General features: G+C 38.5%; 2 protein-coding genes across 10 annotated transcripts; one reads left to right on the forward strand and one right to left on the reverse strand.

Annotated features, from left to right (window-relative positions):
* The first annotated feature begins 2,937 nt into the window (after positions 1-2,937).
* On the forward strand, positions 2,938-7,493 carry LOC120105221 (large ribosomal subunit protein eL31). Its single transcript, XM_039117482.3, has 2 exons — positions 2,938-3,107; positions 7,000-7,493. The coding sequence occupies exons 1-2, from the start codon at positions 3,022-3,024 to the stop codon at positions 7,277-7,279; spliced, it is 366 nt and encodes a 121-aa protein (XP_038973410.1). The 5' UTR covers positions 2,938-3,021; the 3' UTR covers positions 7,280-7,493.
* Positions 7,494-8,282: 789 nt separating this feature from the next.
* On the reverse strand, positions 8,283-19,697 carry LOC103711377 (uncharacterized). Of its 9 annotated transcripts, none has more exons than XM_088707179.2 (9): positions 19,249-19,697; positions 15,393-15,656; positions 14,477-15,315; positions 14,097-14,394; positions 11,956-12,165; positions 11,670-11,843; positions 10,361-10,531; positions 10,169-10,282; positions 8,283-9,027 (listed from the first exon to the last, which is right to left on the reverse strand). In XM_088707179.2, exons 3-9 carry the CDS (start codon positions 15,277-15,279, stop codon positions 8,692-8,694), a joined length of 2,106 nt encoding a protein of 701 aa, XP_088563305.2. In that variant the 5' UTR covers positions 15,280-15,315; positions 15,393-15,656; positions 19,249-19,697; the 3' UTR covers positions 8,283-8,691. The 9 variants fall into 9 exon arrangements, with proteins under 9 accessions (XP_088563305.2, XP_088563309.2, XP_088563312.2 ...); XM_088707183.2 differs by having other exon boundaries at positions 15,393-15,605; positions 19,249-19,676; XM_088707186.2 differs by having other exon boundaries at positions 15,413-15,656; positions 19,249-19,508.
* Positions 19,698-24,555: the final 4,858 nt, after the last annotated feature.

Genomic DNA, 24,555 nt, shown 5'->3' on the forward strand with positions numbered 1-24,555 from the left:
CTCAAGCTAAGGCTCGTTTTGTATTCGAGCTCGACTCAGGTTTGTCGTTCACGACTGGTCCGTTTAAGTGCTTTAGTGAGGGCTTGAGGCCTCTTCTAATTTTTAATTATATAACTTAAACTAAGCATCCAGATTATATCTTAAACTTATAATTAAAATATATATACATTATATTGATATAATAAATACGAAATAACTATATTATATATATATATATAATAATTAAGATAACATATTTGAAACCTTCATTTCTGCTTGTCTACTAATAGAGCGGGCCGAATTTAAAACTAGGAGGACCTGGTTTGCAAACAATCCATTCATTTGGTACATGATTGGGGTTTTAATATCAGCATTACGTGACGCATCATTTCAAGTTTTCTAAGTTCTAACAGAAGTAGCAAGAGAAGTGTTAGATTAGATCTACGGAACTGTCTATATATCTTTTGCCACCTTCACAGTCACGTGGGGTTGGAAATAGGCTCAAACCAGTTTGAAGCCCATCGGACCTGGTCAGGCTTCGGAGTAGGTTTTAAAGAATTTAGATCAAATTTGGGCTTAAATATAGAGCTCATTTATTTTTTTGGGCAGGATAGGGTATGTCATTAATAAGGCCAAAAATGGGGCCCAAATCATTTTTTTTTTTATGTTGTTATTAGAGAGAATGATGAGGAAGTAAATGATAAATTAAAATGAGTTTAGCTGAGAATAATGTATCATGTATTATTTATTTATATTATCGGAGAAAACCTAATTTTTAACTAGCTTATTTACTTGTGAAACAATATTATAAAATATTAAACTTCAATCAGATTTGGGTCAGACCTTTTTTTGGCCCAAATGGATAATTTTGAACAACCTATTCGGGTTCGGCCCGAGCTTGGGTCAAGCTGGGGCCTCAATTATTTAAAAATTCTCGAGCCTAAGCCCAACCCGAAGCTCAAAAAAAAAATGGACTGGGTTCGGATAGGGGCATGGCCCTGCCCGCACCCCCTTCCAACCCTACCTGCCATGCATTTCACAAACTAGCTGTCATCCTAGCTAATCAAACATCTCTCCCTTTCCTTCACTATTCTCCCTCCCCTTGCCCTGCCTCCTATCTCTTTTGTGATATTGGAAAGGAGATTTGGAAGAGAATGAGTTGCGAACCATCTAGTTGACTCATGAAATCCCCCTTTCCAGCGAATCGGGTAGGCTAGAAGAGATGGTAGGTCAGCGGTTTCATTTAGTAGTGGATAGAAAGGCGGGCTCGCTGGCAGCATTGAATCATGGGCTCTCGGCCCCTTCTCTTCCATGAAATAGGTTTCTACTATGCTTAAAACCATTGCTCTCTAGTCACCATGCAACCTATTGGCCTGTCATCTTTCACTAATTTCCTTCCGTTTGACAACCTAACCTCTATCGCTAGCACTAGGTAGGAACATAAACCCAACCTAACTCATTTCTATTATATAACTAATCCAGATACAATGGCGCATCTGGGTTCTAAAATCAATATATTTAGATGAGGATTTTTGTTAAATAGATTAAAATTCCGATCTTCGAGACCAATTTAATTATAAGTGAGCAAAAGTTTAACTCCGAAACTAATAACTCCTTAGAAATTGAACAAAGCTTAAAAATCAATTTCTAGGCCCCTAGGGTACTACCATATTGTTAGAAATTAGGTAGGTGATGGGTAAATCGATGATGAGTCAGAATAGTTAGAACTTGTATTGCATGTTTGCAAGAACATGTATAGATATGTATTTAGTTTCATATTGGTTGTGCTAGGACCAAAAAAAAAGGAATAACAAATTTTTGTTTGCTTTTTGTTAAGGTCTCAATTTGTTGTAAAGTAGCTTTTTGACTAGTTTGTAAGAACATCATCTAAAAAATTAGGCAAAAATGATTACCTGTACAAGTACTTAAAATCTTGGCGCCACATAATATGGATTCTCATATATTATGATATGCTATTTCTTCAAACCAAATATACTACTACTTCAATCTGAAGGTGATCTTGCATATCCAATCTCAATGCACTATCTCACATTTAAACCTATTATATAGTTTCAAGAAAAACATCTGACCTAAACATGTGATCATTTCAATCGGTTATAGCCCAACCCATAATTGGTGCAAACTTTAGTTGTGCCACTCATAATGCTCAAATCTAATCACCAACATGTGTAAGTTTTTTTTTTGGTAACATGAATACAAACAGCTAAGATTGTAACCAAATAAAAAAAAAAAAAAGACAAGATAACAAGTGCAGCTCTAAGGGGGCGAGGATAGCACATTCCTCTTACATCAGCTTCCTGCAGCAAAGCCAACTCCGGATGTTCTTCCTGTACCAGCTAACCAATCCGCAGCAGCATTATATACAGTGAAGTTCTGAAGTGATGATGTTAACAGGAAGATTTCCTTAAGCAAAGGAATTACTGAGGCAGCATGGGATCTCTTCTTTAACCATTGAATTATGGTCAGAAAATCTCCTCCAAGAATAAAGCAAGAATATCTAAATTTGGAAATTACTAACACTATAGCTTCCTAAGCTGCATGTAGTTCAGTGCAAAAAGCAGAGCTCGAAGAAAACATAGCAAGCATCAGCATATAGCATTTTACCAAATTGATCCTGATCTAGAAAATTTGCCAGTGTGGTAGATTGGATGGCGTCCTTTGCGGCTCATCATTTTGAAAGTTTTATTTGAGCAGCTCATGGGTCGGCGCCAGATTCGCTATATAGTATTTTGCTTTTTAATTTTAAAACCTGCTGCGTTTTGGGACAAATAGCGTCACTCATTTTTATAGCCGGGCCTGCAATCTCGTACAAGGAAAGTCAACCGATCTTTCTTGCTATCTCACGTGCACCTCAGTTGCCTGAAGGAAAGGCAGGCACGTGAGGGTGGTTTCGTCATTTACTCTAATGCCAGGCCTTTTATGAAGATACGCGAGTATATCATCTTCGCTCTCGCGATTTAGGGTTTCTTCTTCAGCCGCGGGTCTCTCAGCTTAGGGTTTAAGAGAGCCGCCGCGACGACAATGGTGGAGAAGGCGAGCAAGGGGCGGAAGGAGGAGGTTGTCACGAGGGAGTACACCGTCAACCTCCACAAACGCCTCCATGGATGGTATTTTCCTCCCCTCCTTCCCCAAACTTTTTTATTCCATTAGGAAACATTTAAATCGGGGATGTATTCATCTCAATAAGACTTTTCTCGTAGTTCCCCATCTGTTTTCTTGGATTTCTCTCGATTTCTCTCTCTCTCTCTCTCTTAATCTTATCTTCGTGATCTGCCCTCTGTTAGTGTTACTTCATTCATTTGGTGGGAAGATTAACACCAGCTCTCATGCTCGTTGGTTATGCATCTTTCTGTTTAGTTAAATTTGATGGCTACGAATGCATTGTGAGTCCTTTCTTGGATTAAAACTGAACGCATGGCTGCATTGCATTGGTTTATTATCGCTTGTGATGTCATTTTTGAAAGGGATCTGGAAGATTTGTGAGGATGAAAGGGGGACGGGATTAGAAGTGTATGGGGCGGGACTGATTATACTCGAGATTAGACGGATGGAGGACTCTAAAATTTTAACGCTAAAAGAACGGAGATTTTCTTTAGGTCTCATCTTCAAGCCAGCACATGATGAATCTATAAGAGGAGATGAATTGATGCGATACATGGTTAACCGATGCAGTTTTTGTAAGGAATAAAGATTTTACTTGTTTGTTTAGTTATGCCCCATTTTAATTTTTGGACTGTGGATGCTTGAATAAATGGACAAAACCTCCATGGCAACATCCAGGGTGCATGCGGACACCTGCACACACGATTACCTTGGATACTGTGATGACAGTGTACATCCATTTGGTCAAACATTGGTCTGTCATCCTTATACACGATATGTCAAAAGAATTCTTCTTTTGTGTGATATGCCTTCTTGGTTTCTATTTGTCTATAAAATGTTGTCTAAGAAAAGATAATTACTAGAGGTCTATATGTGACAAAAAGTGTGTTTCATGGGCCCTATAAATGCAATCTTAACTAGTTGTAAGCTGCATTGAAAAACCATGCACAATGACATGCATGCAGTGCTAGCAATACATTGGTAGTTCTTTGTTTGCTTTCTCTACCATGTGTTAGAACACACCTGTTTGATCCTGTGGAATTGAATATGTACTATTCCCATCTTTTATCAGTATACCTACTTATTGTTAAAAGATGCTAGGGAAACACAGTTTTCAAAATTGTATGTGCATTTATCGCTTCAGATAAATAATAAATCAAGTTTGAAAGGTCACAATCATCCATTACTTGATTGCAACCTGTCACACACATCACATGTGCCAAACTCTAGTAATTTATGGTAGGATATAGCTGCATTTTTGTTAGAGTATAACAAATATATACCATTGATTTGTTCTACATCATCTGCAGCAGCTAATTTTCTCACATATTGGTAGTTAGAAATTAAGGTAGCAGATTCATGCTTCTTTATGATAGCCAAGACACCCAGTTGTGGGTAATGGGAATTTAATAACTCATCATGGTTGGATACTCATAAAGTTTGGGCACATTTGTAGTTCATTAGGTATTTGTACTGACAGTATTTTAGGTCATAGGTATGCATCAAGCATCTTTTTCACATTTCCCACCTGTGATTGTTAAATCATAAAACAAATATAAGAACTAACTCTAGTTGGTCATTCTGGAACTTAGAAGTGTAGGTCACATCATATGCTTAGTATTATTTCTGATAATAGTTAACTGGATTCTGTGGATCAACAGATGAGTGACTTGTTGGTTACTTTCATGCCAACTCTATATTGTCACGGTGACTGGTTGGCATTTCTTTGTTCATGACATTAAGTAGCATTTTAGAAGGCATGATGATGTATGATGAATTCTTTTTCATACTCTTGAAATTTTAAGCTCTACTTTTCTAATGGTTAAGCATGATGCACATGAGTTTGTCTAATGAGCCACATAATCTTAGATTAAATATTGTTCTATGTTTATTTTATTGTTGAACGCAGAACACTTTCTAATTTCTCAGTCTTACATCATTACATTTCTTGAGTATGTTGACAAACTTGAATAGGAAGGAGGTTTACTAGTGCTCGAGAAAAGCTGCATCAGTATTTCAAAAATATTTGCAAAAATAACCCAAGTGTTATAATTCTAATATGCATAAAGTTAAAATTTACAAGAATAACAAGTTAGAAAATAGTTAGATGCTCTCTTTGAAATCTTAAAATTCTTGTGGAATAAACAATTTTTCATTTGTTAAAAATATATCTTAACTCGAGTTTTTTGGTTTTGCGATTTTTCGCAAAATGCAAGCAATACAAGGTTTTGGGTAGCTTGAATCAATTTTAAGTTTGGCTTTGGATCCTCTCTAGTTCAGACATGGACTAGGGAAGTCTAATCTCTCAATCAGGGCTGCAAAATATCTGTGCTTGGGTGGGATTAAGGGCGGCAAAATATGACCCGACCTGCCAACCTGACCTGTATTCGACCCGCCATAAATAGGTTTGGGTTTGGCCTAAACAGGTTCGGATCGTAAACAGGTTGACCCGTTTAACATGTTTATTAATTGGGTCGGATACATATTTTAGATGTCCGATCTGTTTAACCTGTATAACTTGTTTAATTGTTGGGCTGATAGATAAGGGCCAGAAGAGAAGGCCCATGGCCGGCCCAACTCCCAACTGCATGCCTGCATCACACTCCACCTCGGCCTGATTTCACTTTGAGGGCACGACTCACAAGCGACTGGTCCTTAGGGCTTCAATGTCCCTCTCCCGGTCTCCCCTCTCCTCTCTAGCTCTCCTCCGGATTCTTCGCCTGGTGCCGCCCGAGCTCTCTTCCCTCAGTGCGACTTCGAGCACTGGCTCATCGTCATGGACCCCCCCCCCCCCCCCCCCCCGATCCTAGTCTCACCCGGGATGAGATCATCGACGGCTACATCAAGAGATTCAAGGGAGTGGAGAAAAGAAGAGATGGGAAAGAAGGCCATGGCTCCGGCGGCGGTGGCGGCCAACCTTGTTCTCGAATCACTTCCTTGCCGAACTCGATCTTTCCATCTCTGCTGTCGTCGATCTCGGCCTCACCCTCTCCGCTGAGATCCAAGGATCGCCGCCTCCGACCTTGTCGCCACTGACTTTAGAGGCGCCCTCTTAATCGGTATGCCTCACTCCCTCTATCCTCCCCCCACCCACAAACCCCATCACCAAACCCTCCTCCAGCGCTGCCACCACCAATCCATTCCCCTCAAGCCTTAAGCCTGAAGCCCGGCCTGATCTATCGAAGCAGGCACCTCTCTCTCTCCGTCGAACCCTCCCATCTCTTTCTCTCTCTCTCTTCGTCGAACCCTCCAACCTCTCCATATCTCTCTCTTGCCGAAAGAAACCCCAAGGTCCCCAACCCCCCACCTCTCTGTCTCTCTCTCTCTCCGTCGAACCCCCAGTGCCCCTCTCTCTCTTCTTGCCAGAAGGAAATCCAATACCCCACCCTCCCATCTCTCTCTCTCTCTCTCTCCATTTGGTGAAACGGGTCAGAAAAGCAAACCCGACCTATTTATTAAACAAGTTAAACGGGTTGGATCGGGTCGGGTCGGATTACTAGTTTAATAAACAGGTCGGATTCAGGTTGTAATTTCTGACTTGTTTAATAAACAAGTCGGATTCAGGTTTATACTTTTCTGATCCGTTTAACATCTGATCCAATCCGTTTATGTCCGACCCGACCCGATTGCCACCCCTAGTTCGGATTCATGTGGTATACATGGGGCAGCATGCTTCATAATACCACTCAAGTTGGTTTTTCATGAACCTTTTTTTTCCTCTTATAGTTTTGACTCTTTATCTGAGCAGTTGAGTCTGAATTTTGTTAATAATCTTTCCTGTAGTCAAGTGCATGACCAGACTTCACACGACATTTTTAGTTGTTTATTGTTGTATTTGCATTTGTTATCATTCCACAAGTGTTACCTACATCTGCCTGCTTTGTGATTTGTGAACAGCACCTTCAAGAAGATGGCTCCCAAGGCCATTAAGGAGATCAGAAAGTTTGCACAGAAGGCAATGGGCACAACAGATGTGAGGGTTGATGTGAAGCTCAACAAGCATATCTGGAGCAGAGGGATCCGAAGTGTTCCTAGACGGGTTCGCGTGAGGATTGCCCGCAAAAGGAACGAGGAGGAGGATGCAAAAGAAGAGCTCTACTCTTTGGTGACTGTTGCCGAGGTTCCCCCAGAGGGGTTAAAAGGATTAGGAACTAAGATTGTTGAGGAAGCAGACTGAATTCTTGGCAAGTGTATGCCCTCTTTTGAGGTTATTAAGATTATTCAGATTTGTAGGGAGTTTTGGATGCAATTTGAGTGTTGAACAATGAGAATCTCCGTTGCTGACTCTAAGAAATATTTAAGAATTTTCTTGCTCAGTCTCATTTTATCAAACCATGTACTGTTTACAAGTTCTGAATAGTAATCTGTTGGCAGTTGCTTGTTTGGGTGTAGTCTGCATTTATTCAATTATTCACTTCAAAATTGCATGTTTGGACTTTTTAATTACCTCAATTAGCTTACTGGATCAAGATTGAGAAATGGGCCAAAGCAGCAGACGCCCGTCATTCTTTGTTTGGTAGTGAAGCTTCCAATTCAGATAGGTGGCCGCCAGCTGATCTTTCTGATTCAATGTGTTTTTGTGACCATATGGTGATTGGGCGCATCTTGGCCTCATAATCCCTTTAAATCGACTTGCAGAACGCCTTTGCTAGAAAATGGGAACTTCTGAAAAATTGGCGATATTATTGCCAGACAAGCATCATCCTGTGTCAATCCATGCATAGGGATGGAGACCCAAGTTGATTCGCATCCAAATGGGCAGCATTTGTGCAAAGAAATAGGTGACTCATAGCCCTCGTTTTAACTTCAAATGAGGTTGAAATGATTTCAGACCGAACTTGTTTCGGAATGGTATGGAATCGCAAGCACTGCAGGATACCGGTCCGGACTTCCCTGCTGAAGCTTGAAACCAGTCTTGAGTGCAGCCTAACCCAAATTGCCAGCATTGAATAAAATGTGTGACTAGGGACGCAAGAGCTCTCATGTCTCGTTCCAAGAGGGAGGGAGCTTGGGAGCCAGATGAGGTTGATCCCAAAATACCTCTTTTAGCATGAAGGCGGCACCGCTTTGACAATTGGGAGCAACTACCTCGAGCAATTACAGAATGATAAAGTGAGGTGTGTGAAGATACAGGAAGAACTAATCATCAAAACTACTTAATGAAAGAATGCAGAATTCAGTTGGTCCTAGAATTGGCCTGCTTTGATTTCAGCACAGTGTCCTTACAAAGGTAAAATAGAATTTATTTCCCACTCCCAACCAAAAACATTGAAATAAAGCTTCAAGTCCTGTAAGTACAATGGGCTATACAAAAAAACAAGCATGCTCAGTAAACAATCTGACTGTCATCTGTATGTGTTATTCTTGCTTACAGGAACACATGCAAATGCTAGGGATATACAAAACATCTAAGCAACGAAGTATCATCTGTCCTTATTGTTTGCCACCTTAACAGATGGAGAGATTAAGATCGTCCTTATTCAATAGTTTGATGCCATTGATATATTGTGTTTTGGTGTCTCAGTTCTCCTCTTTGTTGTTGCTAATGCCCACTTTTTACAAAAATGGAGATGCATGGAAGGCCTATGATCACATGCCCGCAGACCACACCTCTCTGAGGAGTCTGTACCTTGCATTGGCATGTTTACTTTCTTTCTGGTTTACATCTCTGAGAATTGGGGACACGGGGGGAGTTTTGTCAATGATGGATGTGAGGGGGGAATCTAAGTCATCCAGATCCTCATCGCTCGTGTATCCCTTTCTCTGGACCATTGATGCCCTCTGATCCAACTCGGCTTTCCCACCAGCTTCACCCACCTTCTCTACAACATCAGCTGGTGAAGGGGGTGAATAGACAACAGGAGCAGCTTTACATGGGAAGCTGCTGATCAAGTCCTTATCAGTTGGCTGACGTTCCAACAAGCTCTGCAAGAGACACAAATGGCGGTCATGAAGCATTTAAACTAAAGAATTCCTTCCACTTTGGTCGCAAGTTTAGCAGTGACATGGAGTGTAGACCCCCTCCAAGGTAACAACTATGTTGCCATCATGGTGATGAGTTTGCTCTTTTCACTAATCAATTTGGCTAGATATTGTTTAGTGGAGATGAAGAAGCTACTTGATAAATTATACTGCAAAATTACCTCCTCTTATGCATGTCTTTTGTCTAAAAAGGCACAGGCAGAAAGTGAGGTGAAGTAACTAAACCGAGCCAGGTACTGAACCATGACTCCTAGTAACTAAAATGCACCTGCTGGATCAGATACATATGATGAAGGCTCTGGAAAGAGTCCCCATGGATTCAAGAGAGTAGAATTTGGAAATGGAAGATTTGATTCAGCAAACAGAACAAATCTTCAGCAAACAGAAAAGGAAATGCAAGAATGAGTGCTAGATCAAGTCCAAGAACATTTTGTGTTTTGAGTTGAGTAAGCCCAGGAAGAATGGATGAATTTCTCTGATTTCTTCAACCAGTCTGCAGTGGCAAGCAAATATGGTGCCTGGCCACCTAAAAGAGTCAAAAGCTCTCAGTAATTCTATGCAAACTAAATTATCTGCCAGAACAATACAGGTATAAAAAAAATCATAGCGGAAAGCAGGTGAGATAGGTCAAATGTTCCTGGCATATGTTATGCTTCATCATATTTACAGCTATGGTCATTGCAAATGAGATGAGACGGTTCAGAAGGATGAAGATAAACATATTCGCAACATCAGATTTGAGGAATCAACTGATAGTTGTCTTTCCACAGGTACCGAGAAGAAGTTATCACAGTGCAAGGTGTCAGATATAGAAGTTCACCATATATAGTGGACCAGAAACTGGAGAGGTTTATTACCATTGTTTGTCATCCGCAAGCAGGTTTCCTGCAAGATCTGAGTTCCAATATGCATTTCCTAGGTGGTTTTCTTTTTAGTAGTGAGTGTACTTAACAAAACACAAAAGTAGAATTGATGTTAAGTAACGACATAGAAAGTTAAAAACATAAAATCATAATTGCATCACTGTGATATGATAAAAGTTAGTCATTAGCTGGAGAGGACATTTAGAGCCCAGGAACCATACCTCAGAATTCAGTTCCTCCAGGAGAATACCTGGGACAGGATCTGGACAGAATTCATCAGGTGTGAAGTTGCACAGTATCCGTGTAATTAAGGGCAGACCGATTGAAGGACAGAACTTTAATGAACAAGAGAAATTAGAAGAGGATATTGGAAAGGTGAAAACTTCGAAATTGATTTATGTCAAAAAGCTAACCTCTTTTCTGATGCTCCTTTCAAGAAGCATGTCCTTGGGGAGCATTAAAAGGTTACTCAACTCATTAAGTAGGCGAATAGATTTCAATTCAGGACTCCCTTCCCTTCTGTCATCATCCTCATCAGCATATATACCAAAAAGATCTGTCAACCATCTGGACCAACTCCCAATCTGCAGAGGAGCATTTCAGCTAGTTATACATCTTTAAACTGTCCATGGCAACAGCAAAAGAAATTTACTGTCCTGAGATTCATATGAAGACATTTGTACACCCATATCTGAAAGCTGCAGTTTACCCACTGAAGTTTATGGTTGACTTGTTTAAAAAGGGATCAAAAAACTAAAGTGGTGTCTAGGTAAGTTGATTCAACACCAAAAATAAAAAGTAAAACATAAACTTGCCAAGAAGAATATGGGAGGGTTTAAACTTTAAAGAATCGTGGTTAGAATCCATATATGATATTTCATGGGAATACTTTTGACTGAAATGAGCACCAACGGAACAGATAGAAGCATGGTTGCCATAGTGGTTTGTTTGGAAACTAGTCAATTCAGGGAATCCAAAATAAAATTGTGCCTGGGATGCAAGAATTCAAAGGAAATATCGAGCCATAGAAGTGATTTGAGTCCAAGGATATCATGAAATGGGTTACATGGATATCTCATTTCATGGTCAAGGACCTCATAAAATCGAACTCAGATGGATCAAGAGTGCATGGAGAACCAGACACTGGAAAACCATTGTTGGTAGTAGACCGCAGTCAAAGGCAACCATAAGAAACTACCGTCCATATGAAGAGGATTGGAAGTTGCAAAATTAAAAAGCATAAGAAACTCCGGGAAGAGTCTAATCAGCAGTTACTGTGCACTGGATTAATTCCTACAAGGATTTTCCTTTTACCAAGTTAAAGAACAATACCAGGGAACTTTGGGCTAGGGTCACCTATATATTCCAAAAAGCAAGCAGCTCAGCCAACTGGCTCACTTAGCAAAATTTCTACACATCTATTTGGGGCCATATTTGTAAAACGACCAGTGGACTGAATGCATAGGGACATGGCTCTGCTCTAAGGCCTGCTACAAGAATGTCAAATTAACTTCTGATTTATATCAAGAAAAAAGTTCTCACCACTGCTGGGTTTTTGAACAAAGAAAATGCATCATGAATATTTGTTCCTTATTTTCATGTCATATCTAATATTCTGTTTCTAAGCATAGCATCAAACAAACATATTCCTACTTGATAAAACAAGATGCAGTGCAAGTATTATTTGTGAATGCACGAAAGGAATCTGATTAAGATGCATACAAAATTTTTGAGTTGTGCACCAGATCCAAAGCTCAATTCCCCAGCTGGAATTGGGAGAACTTTTGGATCAACAATTGGGTCTGATACAGGATCCGTTGGTATTTCATTGGCTGATTCACGCAAAATGGCATTAAACATGGCAACATCTAATCTGGATGCACATTGTTCCATCACCTAATCAAAATGAAAGAAACCATAATTAACCTTCCAAAACAATCAAACATATAATATACCAAACATGAGTGATGAAGTGAAGAAGCAAAGGTTGCAGTTGGTCGGTTCCTACCATTCTTGCCAATACAGGTAAACAGCCACACTCATGCCCCCCAGCACGAACTGGACAGAGTCTGGTAAAAGCATCATGAAAAGCACTCTTCCACAGGTTAATAGAAAAACTGCCTTGCTGTTGATCACCCAGAGCTGGACCCAACAATCTTCCATATCCTTTAGTTGTGTACATCTCTTCAATTGGAGATTGCATGTGTGGAGTCAATATCTGGAACATGATAACAAAAGATTTTTGCTAAGGCAAAGTTGAAAGAAAGTCTCAGACCTCAATCCAAATGGGCAGGAAATTTCAAATGATGTTCAAAAAAAAAAAAATCTCAAGCAGGCAACAATATCAAAATTACTTTTGGTAATTTTCTTGACTAATGTTTGAAATCATAGAACAACTACATCAGGTTGTACATTTATAGCATAATTAAATAGACGATCACAAAATATTGCAATGTCGTCAAAAATTATGTAAGCTTCAATGCGAAAAAAGCAAATTACATATGCTACTAATAAAAATGGAAAGCTACACCTAGATAGCCATTAATGTACATGCATGCATGTAATGTGTGCTCTATTTTTGTTAATAAAAGAAAACAGCAAGATGGCCACCAACCTATGTGTCTTATACTACAACTGGGCATTTATATTTTTTTCCCTTTCACATTCCAGTTCTCCAAAGACTAGATGTTTCATGCTACTAAAGTTTTTGAAGACAGGATGAAAAGCAGAAACAACCATGAAGGTCTTTAACAGAATCCAACATTACCAAATTACGTTGCATATCCTACACCGATTTTGCAAAAAGCTTGAAAACTAGACATGTATATTGTCCTTACTCCTTACATTTCCTGAAGAGGACATAACTAGTTAAGGAGATTCTTCTTCTTTTGAGTTTGAATCAAGGTAAATAAACTGCCATATGAGGCCAGCCAAAAGAATATTGAAGCCTTGAATCTTATGTAATACATGATCAACAGCTGAAGCAACTTTAGGAGGGTTGCATGAAGCAAACTTCTTTCCATGTTTATATTGCCTCAAGGAAGAAGTTCCCACAACTCACAGCTTTTCAGAATTATCTTCCCGCCTGACAGCCTCCACGGATACCCTATCTAACACTTCACAAACTACCCTTCAATTATCCAAGAATCTTTCCATATGCATGATATTCTTCCGATGCATAATTTCCAATAAACCCAAACCCTAATGATATCTCCTTCCTTATTAATTTAATATGAGTTCCATCTACCACTCTTGCAACAAGTGGCATATCACATTAACTACCGTCAAGAAGTCTATTGTCAACCAGCACGCATGAACTTTTCTTTTAACCCCAGTTTATGACATATTTCTCTTACATCAAAAGTCCGGATCCCATAAATCTCACTCTAACGTCCTAAGAATTCATGCACCACATAAGTAACCCGCCAAACCGCAGTAAGTTCCATACTTACACCTTACAATCAGCAAGACTAGCTGTCATCCATCATTACATAAAATCAAGTATTCTCAAGTCTATTACAATTCCAAGATGCTAGTTACATGCCAATTAAAAACAATGACTAGATACATAAATCCAAACAGAATAATATCGATGTAATGATTTCAAGGCTCCACTCGATGCAAATCCAGTAAACCTTGCTCTTTGCTCTACCTAACACACATTTCATGATTTTGTAGCGCTTGCCATAGACATGTTTATAGGTGCCGATCTTCTAGAAGAGAAACCATTCTGTTGGATATGTTTTCTAATAAGAGCGGCAAATGAGTTCCTCTGGTGCTACATCTCATAACAGTAACATGTAATCACCAAATCTCCGTTATTTATTTGAAACAGGAAATTACAACCTTAAAAATGGAAAAATGCCTGTTGGATGCTTTTTCTGGATGGAATTGTATGGGAAAATTGCTCTGATGGATGCCTAATCATTTAATATTAATTGATCATCCCTTTTTTGGGCATTGTATATAAATGTCTCCATGTGCTAGAGAACCACTTGCCTTATATAAGTTGACTACTACTTACCTATATATTCTCTGTATAATTTACATAGTACACGAATCATGCAGAGTATCTGGCAGCTAATGCTACAAATGCTCCAAGAAATATGCTAACGTCACAAAAAAATCATATATAATTTGCAATTTTACCTGCCACCATACTGATTCTATGATTCGGGCAAAGATCCAAGATTCGATCTTTTCCAGCGCAGCTGTAAATGTACTTGTCTCTTGCCAGTCATCTATCTGCTGCATAAAACCAAAAACTTTTGCTTGTCTGTTTCCAGCATTGTTCCTCCATTTTAGTGGGGTCAATTTCCCTTCAGTTTTCTTTGCACCACCATTTGACTCAAAAGCTCTCATGGTTGGATTTAAGAGGAACATATTGCCAAATGTTTGAGAAATTATCTCTCTCAGGACAACTGTGTTTGATAGCCAGAAAGTCAACCTTAAATAAAACCAAATGGTTGTTAGTCTAGGAACAAGAAAATATATTAATATCCTTAGCTAAAAAGTAATAGCTTATTTACCTTGGAACATCATTACCACATGATTTAGCAATCAATGCAAGGCCTGACACTGTGTTTTTTGCAACAGTGGCCCTCTTGTCCCGAGACCAGTGCTTGCAAGCATGAATATATAGCCTTGAAAGACGCCGGGCAGGTGTGTGGACCTTATGAGCTGAACTTCCATGTTCTGGTACCATGGAATAGAGAGAAATCTCAAGAGCAGCTACTTCTCTGAGCTCCTCCTCGAGTTTCTTCATTCTTTGTTCCATCTCATTGATTTTTTGATTTGTACTGGCTCTGTCATCATCTGGATTATTCTCTTCTGCATCAACTGTTTCTTCATCTGTTTCAACACTCTGATCACAATTTGGAGCCTCATCCAAGATATCTATCTCTTTAACCTCTTCAATGGTCTTACCATTAGTTCCTTCAGATAACTCTGATGAAGGTCTAGAAGGGATCTTCACATTCTCTGGTTTCTTATTATTGATGGTCTTAGGTGTTGAAGCAGCTTCATTTGGTTTTTGAGATTTCCTTTGACTATTATTTGACATTTTAAATTGCAGTTTTTTGGATTCTGGATGATTGGTAACAACTCTTGATGCATGAGGACGATTTTCTGCTGATTCCTTTTTTGCGAGTCTTTTGGGAACCCTTGAAACTCTTTTTACCTTGTTATCTCCATTACTCTGAGCCTCCCCTTGAGATGAAAGAGAATCACTTGCAGGCTCATAGTTTGATTTTCCTTCCTTTCCCTGTTTGACTTCTTTTTCCACATCACTCGAACGGTAATCTCTTTCCTCTCCATTTTCTTTGGCACCCATTTCGCAGGGACTTGAATTAATTAGAACACTTCAGACCTGCGCATGTCAATGGCATGATCTCTAACCATATCTTTAGATAGTTAAGAAACAGTACCTGCATTTAAAGTACTTACTGTAGTACTTGGAATATGACCTTGTGTCTGAGGCTTTAAGCCTAAATTTTCAATGTGAGCTTCAAATTATTGTCTCCTTATTAATTGAATGTCGGGAGCCTACTTAAGCTTTTCACATGTCAAACTTGAGTGTAATCAAAGGAACAGTAGATTGCCTGATAAAGGCATTTCACGCTTGTGTACTATGAGTTGCTTTTCATGCACCTTCTGCACCTGAAATGAACATTGGGTGATCCTTGAGCATTCCCAGTGGAGCCTGAAATACTGCAAATGCAAGGTAAATCAAACATTTCCAGCAGCTATTCCAAAGTAAAAGACAAAATAATAATCGGTAATCATGAAATTACATGATATGGTTCTTAAGTTGCAAGAATAAAACAATATAAGCACTGAAACTTCAAACAAGATGAACTCGCAAAATATAATAGTGCACAACCTTTGAACAAGAAAACATGAGACCTAAGTAACTATGTGAAGGATTTCAGACTTCAACTCACCTAGAAGTTTATATTAATCAACCACCAGTTAATAAAATAAGCAGTTTAGATGCCTCAATATTCCATGTAAAATTTAGATTGGAGTTCCCAAAAACCCAAGATGAAGACCTATAAACGGGGGGAGGGGGGTTTTAAAACTAGATCAATTCTTCATTGGACTTTTAAACATAATTAGAGTAATCTGAATAATATAAGATTTGATATAAAATACAAGAAGGAACAGCAGATAAGCACAAATGAATGCTCAGAGATTAAATAGGTCCTTGAATAAATTTCAGATTTTATGTTTCACCTACAATTTTCTACAGATATGAACCTACAAGGAACTTCACAAATGCAGAATGGTCCATAAACTTTGATTTTGCACCCTGAAAATGACAAAAGGTTGGTTCACCCAAAATTATTGGCTGAATTATAGCTGGCTAAAAATAATGTATCTATCAACATAAAATCATTGATAGAACCAAAAATTCAGTTAACAGTAATTAATTATAAAAATCAGTAGAAATAATTTGTCAAATAATTAGCTGAGCATAAAGTGCAATGCACATGCCATTCTTTGATTTCCCAAAAACCTAGAGAACGGGAGGGCATAATATAATAGGAACAGAAAGCAATCTTTTATTTACAGCAACCACATGATGCCAGTTTGGCATTCTATATATAAAGAAAAGCTTCAGAACAAAGCTTAAAGTGATGAACTAGATTCTACCAGGTCGTTGAAAAATATAGACATCACATTGTTTATGCAGACCAAATCTGCCATACTAGAACATACTTCTGGACCAGATAGTATGTCGGGCAATGTTTCAACTCAATGTTACATGTTTAATATTGGACTGGGAAAAAAAAAGCATATGGAGAACTAGGACTGATATCAAGTATTTCTATCTGTACTGCAATCCAATGAATTCATATAGTTTCCCCTTTCCACTGATCTTCTTTCTTTTATAATACATATTAGGTTGGGAAAACAAATCCTCTAGTCAAACCTTTTTAACTTCTCTCAACCATGTATGACAAAACCACAGTTAACTAGAATAGGCAGATAATTATCGGATAGTGCTTCTTTAAACAATTTGGCGCTCTATAGACTAAGAAGTTGATCCAGACTGATGAGATCTACAGCTTAATTCATGTTCACTTCTTTTGAAACTAGTGTTTGAAGTATCATCCTAGGGGAGCCGATTTAACCCGGTTTCTTGCAATACCTAAACAACAAAGCATAAGGTCGGGAGGTGATAAAACTTGAATAAGGCTATGGGTAAACCCTGAGACATAATGTGAAAGCTTTAAGGATTTCCCTTTATACATAAATTATATCTATATGAAATATGGAATGTCGCAAAAATAAGCTGGACTTTGTTAATGTATAGAACTTTGGGGAGTAAGGATGTAAGACTACATTTGGAGGGAAATCCATGAAGCAGACGGAAATAGTGTCAACAGAGACTTCTGCAACATAATGAATTGAGTTGGTTCTAAAGTAAATTTTGCAGCAATGGGAAACAAGTTTCTTCCTCATTTGTAGGACAAGCTATATCATTGCAACATTAACCTTCAACAGATAAGAGAAAACTGAACTTCTTTATGCATAAACATGCATAGTACTGGTATCTAACCTTACTATCATGAAGATCTAAATAGGCATAGGCTTTGGGAGATACAAAATCATAGATATCTTAGTAATTATGCAGATTAAAGAATTAACTTGATCCAGTACTTGAACAAGATCTAATAAAGAATAGGGAATAGTAACAGTTACTTACTCCACTGAAACATTTCGAAAAGAACAAACGATAACTAGAAGCTACAAAGCAAGGTAACCAGAACACTTATTCTGCGGACTAAAAGCAAGCATCTATTCTAAAGCAGTTCTGGAATACTTGCAACCATCAGACTTAAATTTTTAGCTAGTTCAGATCCTAACGAGTAATTAAATGAATGGGTCCAAAAGTATATAAGCACCATGAGAGTCCTTAACCTATCCGATGTAGAACTGTTATTCTTCAACACCCCCTCTTATGTGTAAAGCCTGAGGGATGGAACCCGGAACAAGAGGTGACACGTGGATTAGTAAATGGGAGTGTGGAGATTTTGGTAGGTAAGAAAGGTCAGTAGACTCTAATACCATGTTAAGATTCTATCTAAAAACCAGAGCAATTAGATGGATGGGCCCAAAAGTATACAAGAACCATAAGAGTCCTTAACCTATATGATGTGGGAGTATTACTCCTCAACACAAATCTATAATACATAGGTCCAAAAAAGCAGAATCAAAAAAATCTTACCAAATAGGTGACCCTATATTTTGTTTTCTTGTCATAGTACAATATCAAGAAACTTAGGTTCACTGATCGAAGTCCCACGTTTGTAACTCAAAATATAGTCATAGCATGTACAATATCAAGAAACTTAGGTTCACTGATCGGAGTCCCACGTTTGTAACTCAAAACATAGCCAACAGTTGTGCCTCTGGACTCGCTAGGAATAACAAATAGAAGCTCCCCTGGGGCCTTGGCTTCCAACCTGAAGCCAAATCTAGGTCAGATACAGATCAAAACAATCTTCCAAACAGAAGCATCGGCTACCATAACGACGTGAACAAAGGAGTAAAAAAGCGCCAACAGTTGTGACTCTGGACTTGCTAGAAATAACAAATAGAAACTCCCTGGGGCCTTGGCTTCCAACCTGAAGCCAAATCTAGGTCACATACAGACCCAAACAATCTTCCAAACAGAAGCATCGGCTACCATAACGAGGAGAACAAAGAAGTAAAAAAGCCTCATGATCAGCTCTATCTAGTTGCATTATAACCAAAGAAATCAAAGTCCAAACTGCCAAAATAAACAGAAAATGAAATGCGATCCAGGAGATTAAAGCGTCGGATTATGGATCCGCTGAATGAAAAAAAATTCAGGCTCTCAAACTCAAGAAACGATCGGATTTCTCCACATGCTATTCAAAAACCGAATGCAAATCCATAGACCTCTTAAATCTACTCAAACACCAACAGAGAAACAAGAAGCAAGCCAAAATACATCAAAACTAGCAAAAGGCAGCTCCAATCCAATTCGAACTCAAACCTTTCTAGCCTCCACTTCAGCAAACTCAACTTCTCAACCAAATGAGGACACAAGAGAAATCAAATGGCACAAGATTTCAAGAAATGCTACTCGGAAGCGCCGTGATCGAGCTATCCAGATCTTCCAAGAATTTGAATAGATTAAAAAAAGGAAGAAAAAAATGATGATTCTTCTAAGAATCAAGAAAAGGTGGAGACGGAGACAATCAGAAAGCTTGGGCAAAAGAGATGAAGCGAGAGAGAGAGAGAGAGAGAGAGAGAGAGAGAGAGTTACGCAGCGGAAAGAGTTTTTTCTGTTCTCGTTTCCCCTTCTTAGCTTCCTCCACTGCCGAAGCTTCGGACGAAAGACTCCGCCCCCGACATTTAAATTAAAAATGCCGCAGAGGGAACTTCCCGGCGGACTTCGCACACTTCTATTGTACTATATTTTATCGCAGGGTCGAGATCCGAAATCTCCAGCTCTCTCTCTCTCGCGTTCTGCGTCGCTCTGAAGCTTATAGACGCGAGTGCATCCAGAACTGAGGGAGATGAGAGAGTGAGAGCGGGAGTGCGGGAGTTGTTTAGAGGGAAGCAGGTCCGGTCACGCGAGGTAGACTTGCCCACCAAGGAAATAAAAAAAATAAAAATAAATTAATCAATCATTAAATAATTCTTGAATTGCCCATCTCTCCTTCATCTGGCCAAGGAAATCGAGTTTATTACACTCTATTCTTAGTTTTGTATACAAATATATATTATTAAAGTCCTATCTTTTTTTATATTTTTTTGTCTAGTGCTCAATTTTTTTTTGTTTGGTGGAACTGGTTCTCAATCTTTGAGGGTGGGTCTCATTGGAGCGAGTGGTTGCGAGAGCCGTCTGCAGGCGACCGGGGAAGGGTGTCGGTGGACGGAAAGCGAGAGGTGGTTGGCGGTAACTTTTAACAACGGAATGGCCTTTAGACACAAATGTCCTCGGATATTCATGAAACCACGGAAATGCCACGGCCTTTCCCCGGTTGGAATACGTCACATCGTACGATGGGAAGGTTTTGAACACGTCTGGACCATCGAAAAAAATGTACGAACCACTTTGACATGGACGTATGGGTGATGAAACAGTATTCAGTACTCCATTACGGGTATCAAATGATGTGGGTGAACCAGATTGGTCGGCAATAGAGACAAATATAAATATCTGGCTAATATCTATTATGTTTGCAATCATATTTATTCTTACATTACTATCTAATTTATTTTTTAAATATTCAATTATATTTATAATCATATTTAATTTTATATAATGCTCATAATATTTTTAAAAAAATAAATAATTATATTAACATGTTACTTTCTCAATTTAACTTTTATTGGATAGATTTTTTGATTTTATAATTACAAAATTTAACTATTTGATTTATATTTGTACTTTTCACTATATATTATGTATCCATGTTTATTTTAAATAAATATGGCATCCGATTAAATATCGGCATTCACATCCATATTATATTTGATATCTGTTTCCTATTCAATTCATTTTCAGTCTTATTAAATCAAATTAACAATGGACAGGGGGAACCATGTCAAAATACTTTGTCTTCTCCTAGTTTGAGTCAACTATCATTCAACAGTACTTCTTTTGAAGTCGCTAATTAGCTCAATGGCACTTAGGACCGATCCCTGCTGTTACATTGGACTGATCAATAAAATAGTGAATCAATGGAAGAATCCACAGCAGTACTCTTGTTGTGTCTGTCATATCTGTACATGAAAATTGTAATTCATAAGGGTCATTGGATCTCACTCCATACTCAAGACTATTTTAATTTATGTATATCATAGAGTAGATTTGTTTCTGGCATTCAAGTTGATGATGCTTGAATGCTGCATTTCTTCTAATTGACAGCCAACACATTGCAACTTGATAGAGGCTTGTGTCCATCTAAGAGTATATAGCAGGATCCATCTCTCTCTCTTTTCTTCTTTAGCTTTGTAATAGTGTCTGATTATGTTTATTGCTAGAATTTGATTATTTCATAAAATGTTTGGTGTTATCTTCCAATACACCAGGTCACAACAACTAGAAGGAAATACCCAAATGATATTATAAGGGCAAAAGGATCACAAATTAAATTTAATGCCCCATCAATCCAACAAGCAACATCACTGCATGTTGGTAATTAGCATGGTGTGGTTGAGTTGTGTGCTTTTGACAAAATGCAAAAAAATACAAGGAAGATTGTATTCCAAATATTTTATCGTACGATACTGTTCAAGTATCAAAAACAATTGCAGTATCAATATTGAGTTGTTTCTCATTTTTGAAGGTGTTTGCAATTATTTCAACATGAATTTAAGGTTCATATACAAGGATAAAATAAAATGGCATCCTAGCTTTAATTAGAAAAGTGTAATGGCAGGATTTTTTTTTTTAAAAAAAAGTTATTGTACTTTGCCCAATCACTATTTATTCCTGATGATAACATGATGCTCGTGAGGTATATCAAGTTTTAACCATTGGCTCATGGATTACACAAATATCCTATAAATTCTACCATTCCTCTCAAACCATATCAGCACAAGGAATTGACAAGGATAAAGTAATGCCAAGGATAAAGCAAGGTTGGTGGCATTTGTGGCTGGTAGCGTCCGTTTGTTGGAACAAACAATACACAGTAGCCGTAAAACCTCCGCAAGGCAAATGATAGGAAGGCTGATGGATCCGTGTGAAAGGTGTTAAACCGTCGAAATCATCTCCAAACCTAGTTCTGGTATTCTTAGAAAGCACTGAAATGCTAAAAGAAAAATTCGGATGGTGACAATCTAAATGAAGCATACTCAAACTTATGACCCATACACGTCATTGTTATAGAGGGTGAGGATGTTTCTTAGTATTTGTGAGGTTTTGTACAGCGCGTCTAGTCCTACATTAAATACACAATCGATAGATTTGGATCCGTATACAAAGATAAAAAAATTTAAATAATATCTTTTAATTAATTTTTTTGGATAAAGTTATAAGTTATTACAAATGATATTTGAGCAGATTTAGTCCATGGATATATGAGTCTATTTAGGTTGGTTACGATATTTATGATTGCATTTGAGTAGATTTGGACTCTTAACCTGATGACGGTGCTATGGTTTAAACAGATGGAGGATATATGAGGATTTGTAAGAATATATGCGTAGTCCTACATCAGCTATGTACTAGCTAGATAAATCTTGGTTACTTATACGGAGCCAAACAACCAAAATAATATCTCTAGCTAGTTTTTGGATAAAGTCCTTATAATATTTATAGAAGATATTGAGAATTGAATTTTAAGAAATATATATTTAATTAAAATTGAAGGAAGAATAATTTTGGCTTCACAGATTCATGGATTATCTTGTACCAAATGATCTCGAGTGAATGTAAGGTGTATTCGTGGATTTCCTAGCAAAATTATCTGTGTCCTTTCCATATATGACCCAGAAAAAAATAAAAATACTAAATATTTTCTCGGATCCAAAATCCGAAAAACTCATATAGAATATTTTCCGGTTTTCACGATAATTTCAAGTTCAATTATGCAGCGGATGAGATTTCCATGCACTCAGAAGTTAAATTGCGGTGAGCCCATGGCAAGCTACAATCTAGGTTGCTGACCGTGCATCTGTTTGAAGATACGAAAAGCTCAGTTGGCATCATGGGATTGGATGGCATCTAACGAGGACCCGAGCACCGAGTCCCACCAAAAAGATAAGCCCAGTACATAAAACAACGTCTTCGCATCGTAGCTTCTCTATTTAGACCCTTGCAGTTATATATATTTGGTAGCTCCACTTATGTGAGCGAGAAAAAACACGTTACGTTGTTGTTTTTATTTTTTTTAAAAAAAAATTGAGATTTATTCAGTACAAAATAATTTAATTTATTATAGTCTTGGCTGCATGGTATGCAGCTGATGTAGGCAGCTGTAATTCTTGACGAATACACAGGATTTGTTACCATTAGTTTATTAGTACTGTACATGTTGGGTCTCACGGGCCTCCATACTCCAACTTGAAGAAAATATTACGAATATTATATGAGATTTGATTTAATTATGTACAATATGTATTTTTTTATTATTGATGCATATTATGTAAAAATTGATTCCGTCATATTATATAGAGTTTGATTCTGTATAATAAGTATTTTTCGTTCTTGATGCACATTATGTGAGATTTAATTCTATCGCGGAATTTAATTCTATACAATATGTATTTTTCATTTTTAATATTGTGTGGGATATGATTTTTTTTTTTTTGGTATATATATATGGCTGTTCATGAATAAAATAAAGAAAACTTCTCCTCCTTGGTGGAAAAAAAAAAATTATCATGGTGTTTTCAAATTACATCTTTCTTTTAGACGAGCAAAGTCCATGCCATTCTAATGCTATTCTAGAAATTTTTAACAAACAAATATAGAAATACTTTATAAAATATGAATTTCAAAGCACAATTATTTTTATTTTCCACTCGCCCTTGGCTTCGCGTACCACGAAAAGAACATGCCACTTCACTCGTCACACTTTCAAACATTAGGATTGTTATTTTTATTTCGATGCTAAACCAAAATTGGACCGGGAGGGGCTTGAAAGCATTTTCCTTGTAAATACGAGGGCAATATCGTACCTACGTGGCAGTGAGAGACATTAGGGTGCGTAGAATCGAACCTTTTGACGGGGGGGTTCTATATACACCCCCCCAAGGACACCCCCCCAAAAACCAAAAAAAAAATATCCAAACTAACCTTTAGTGTAATTACCATATTGCCCTTGAAATTTTCTCAGTACACCCCCCCTTCCTCCTCCTCCGTTTCGTTTTGAAAAGAAAAAAAAAAAAAACACCCCTCAAACCCCCCTTAAACCCCTCGATCCATTTACATCGTTTAGGCGATCTTTGAAGGAGATTTAAGCCCCATTCGAAGCATGGACAAGCAACTAGTGATTTGGGACGAAGAATCGGCCACAAAGGTACGTGTTCCACCTTGTTTCGAAATTTTTTTTTTTTCACGGTTCGTGCTCCGTTCGGCACTGGATCGCCGAACAAAAGGCTTCTGTTCGGCTGAACAGTGCCGAACAGAAGCCTTCTGTTCGGCAACCCTCAACCGAACTCTTCTGTTCGGCTGCACAGTGCCGAACAGAAGGCTTCTGTCCGACACTGTGCAGCCGAACAGAAGGGTTCTGTCCGGCTCTGTGCAGCCGAACAGAATGCCGGCGACGAGAGGGAGAAGGGGGAACGGGGGGGTTTTGGGCGTCGGCGAGGTGCTTTGGGCGGAACAGTTCAAAGGGAGACGGAGGGGGTTTGGCCGCCGGCGAGGTGCTTGAGGCGAGGTTTTTTGGGCGGAAGGGAGAAGCCGGCGGGTGTTTTGGAGGGGAAGAGCGGGGTGGGGGGGTTTGGGGGGTGTAGAGAGCAATTTAGGTGAGGGGGTGGGGAGGGTGGGGGGTAATTTAGGAATTTTTAATTTTTTAGGGGTGTCCTTAGCAAATCCGGGGGTGTAGAGAGTATTTAATTTTTTTTTAATTTTTGGGGGGTGTCCTGAGCAATAGGGGGGGGTGTATATAGAACC

This window comes from Phoenix dactylifera, chromosome 11 (genome assembly GCF_051530095.1).
Source record: "Phoenix dactylifera cultivar Ajwa chromosome 11, Ajwa_hap1_PhDact_Kaust_v1.1, whole genome shotgun sequence".
Classification (NCBI taxonomy): domain Eukaryota; kingdom Viridiplantae; phylum Streptophyta; class Magnoliopsida; order Arecales; family Arecaceae; genus Phoenix; species Phoenix dactylifera.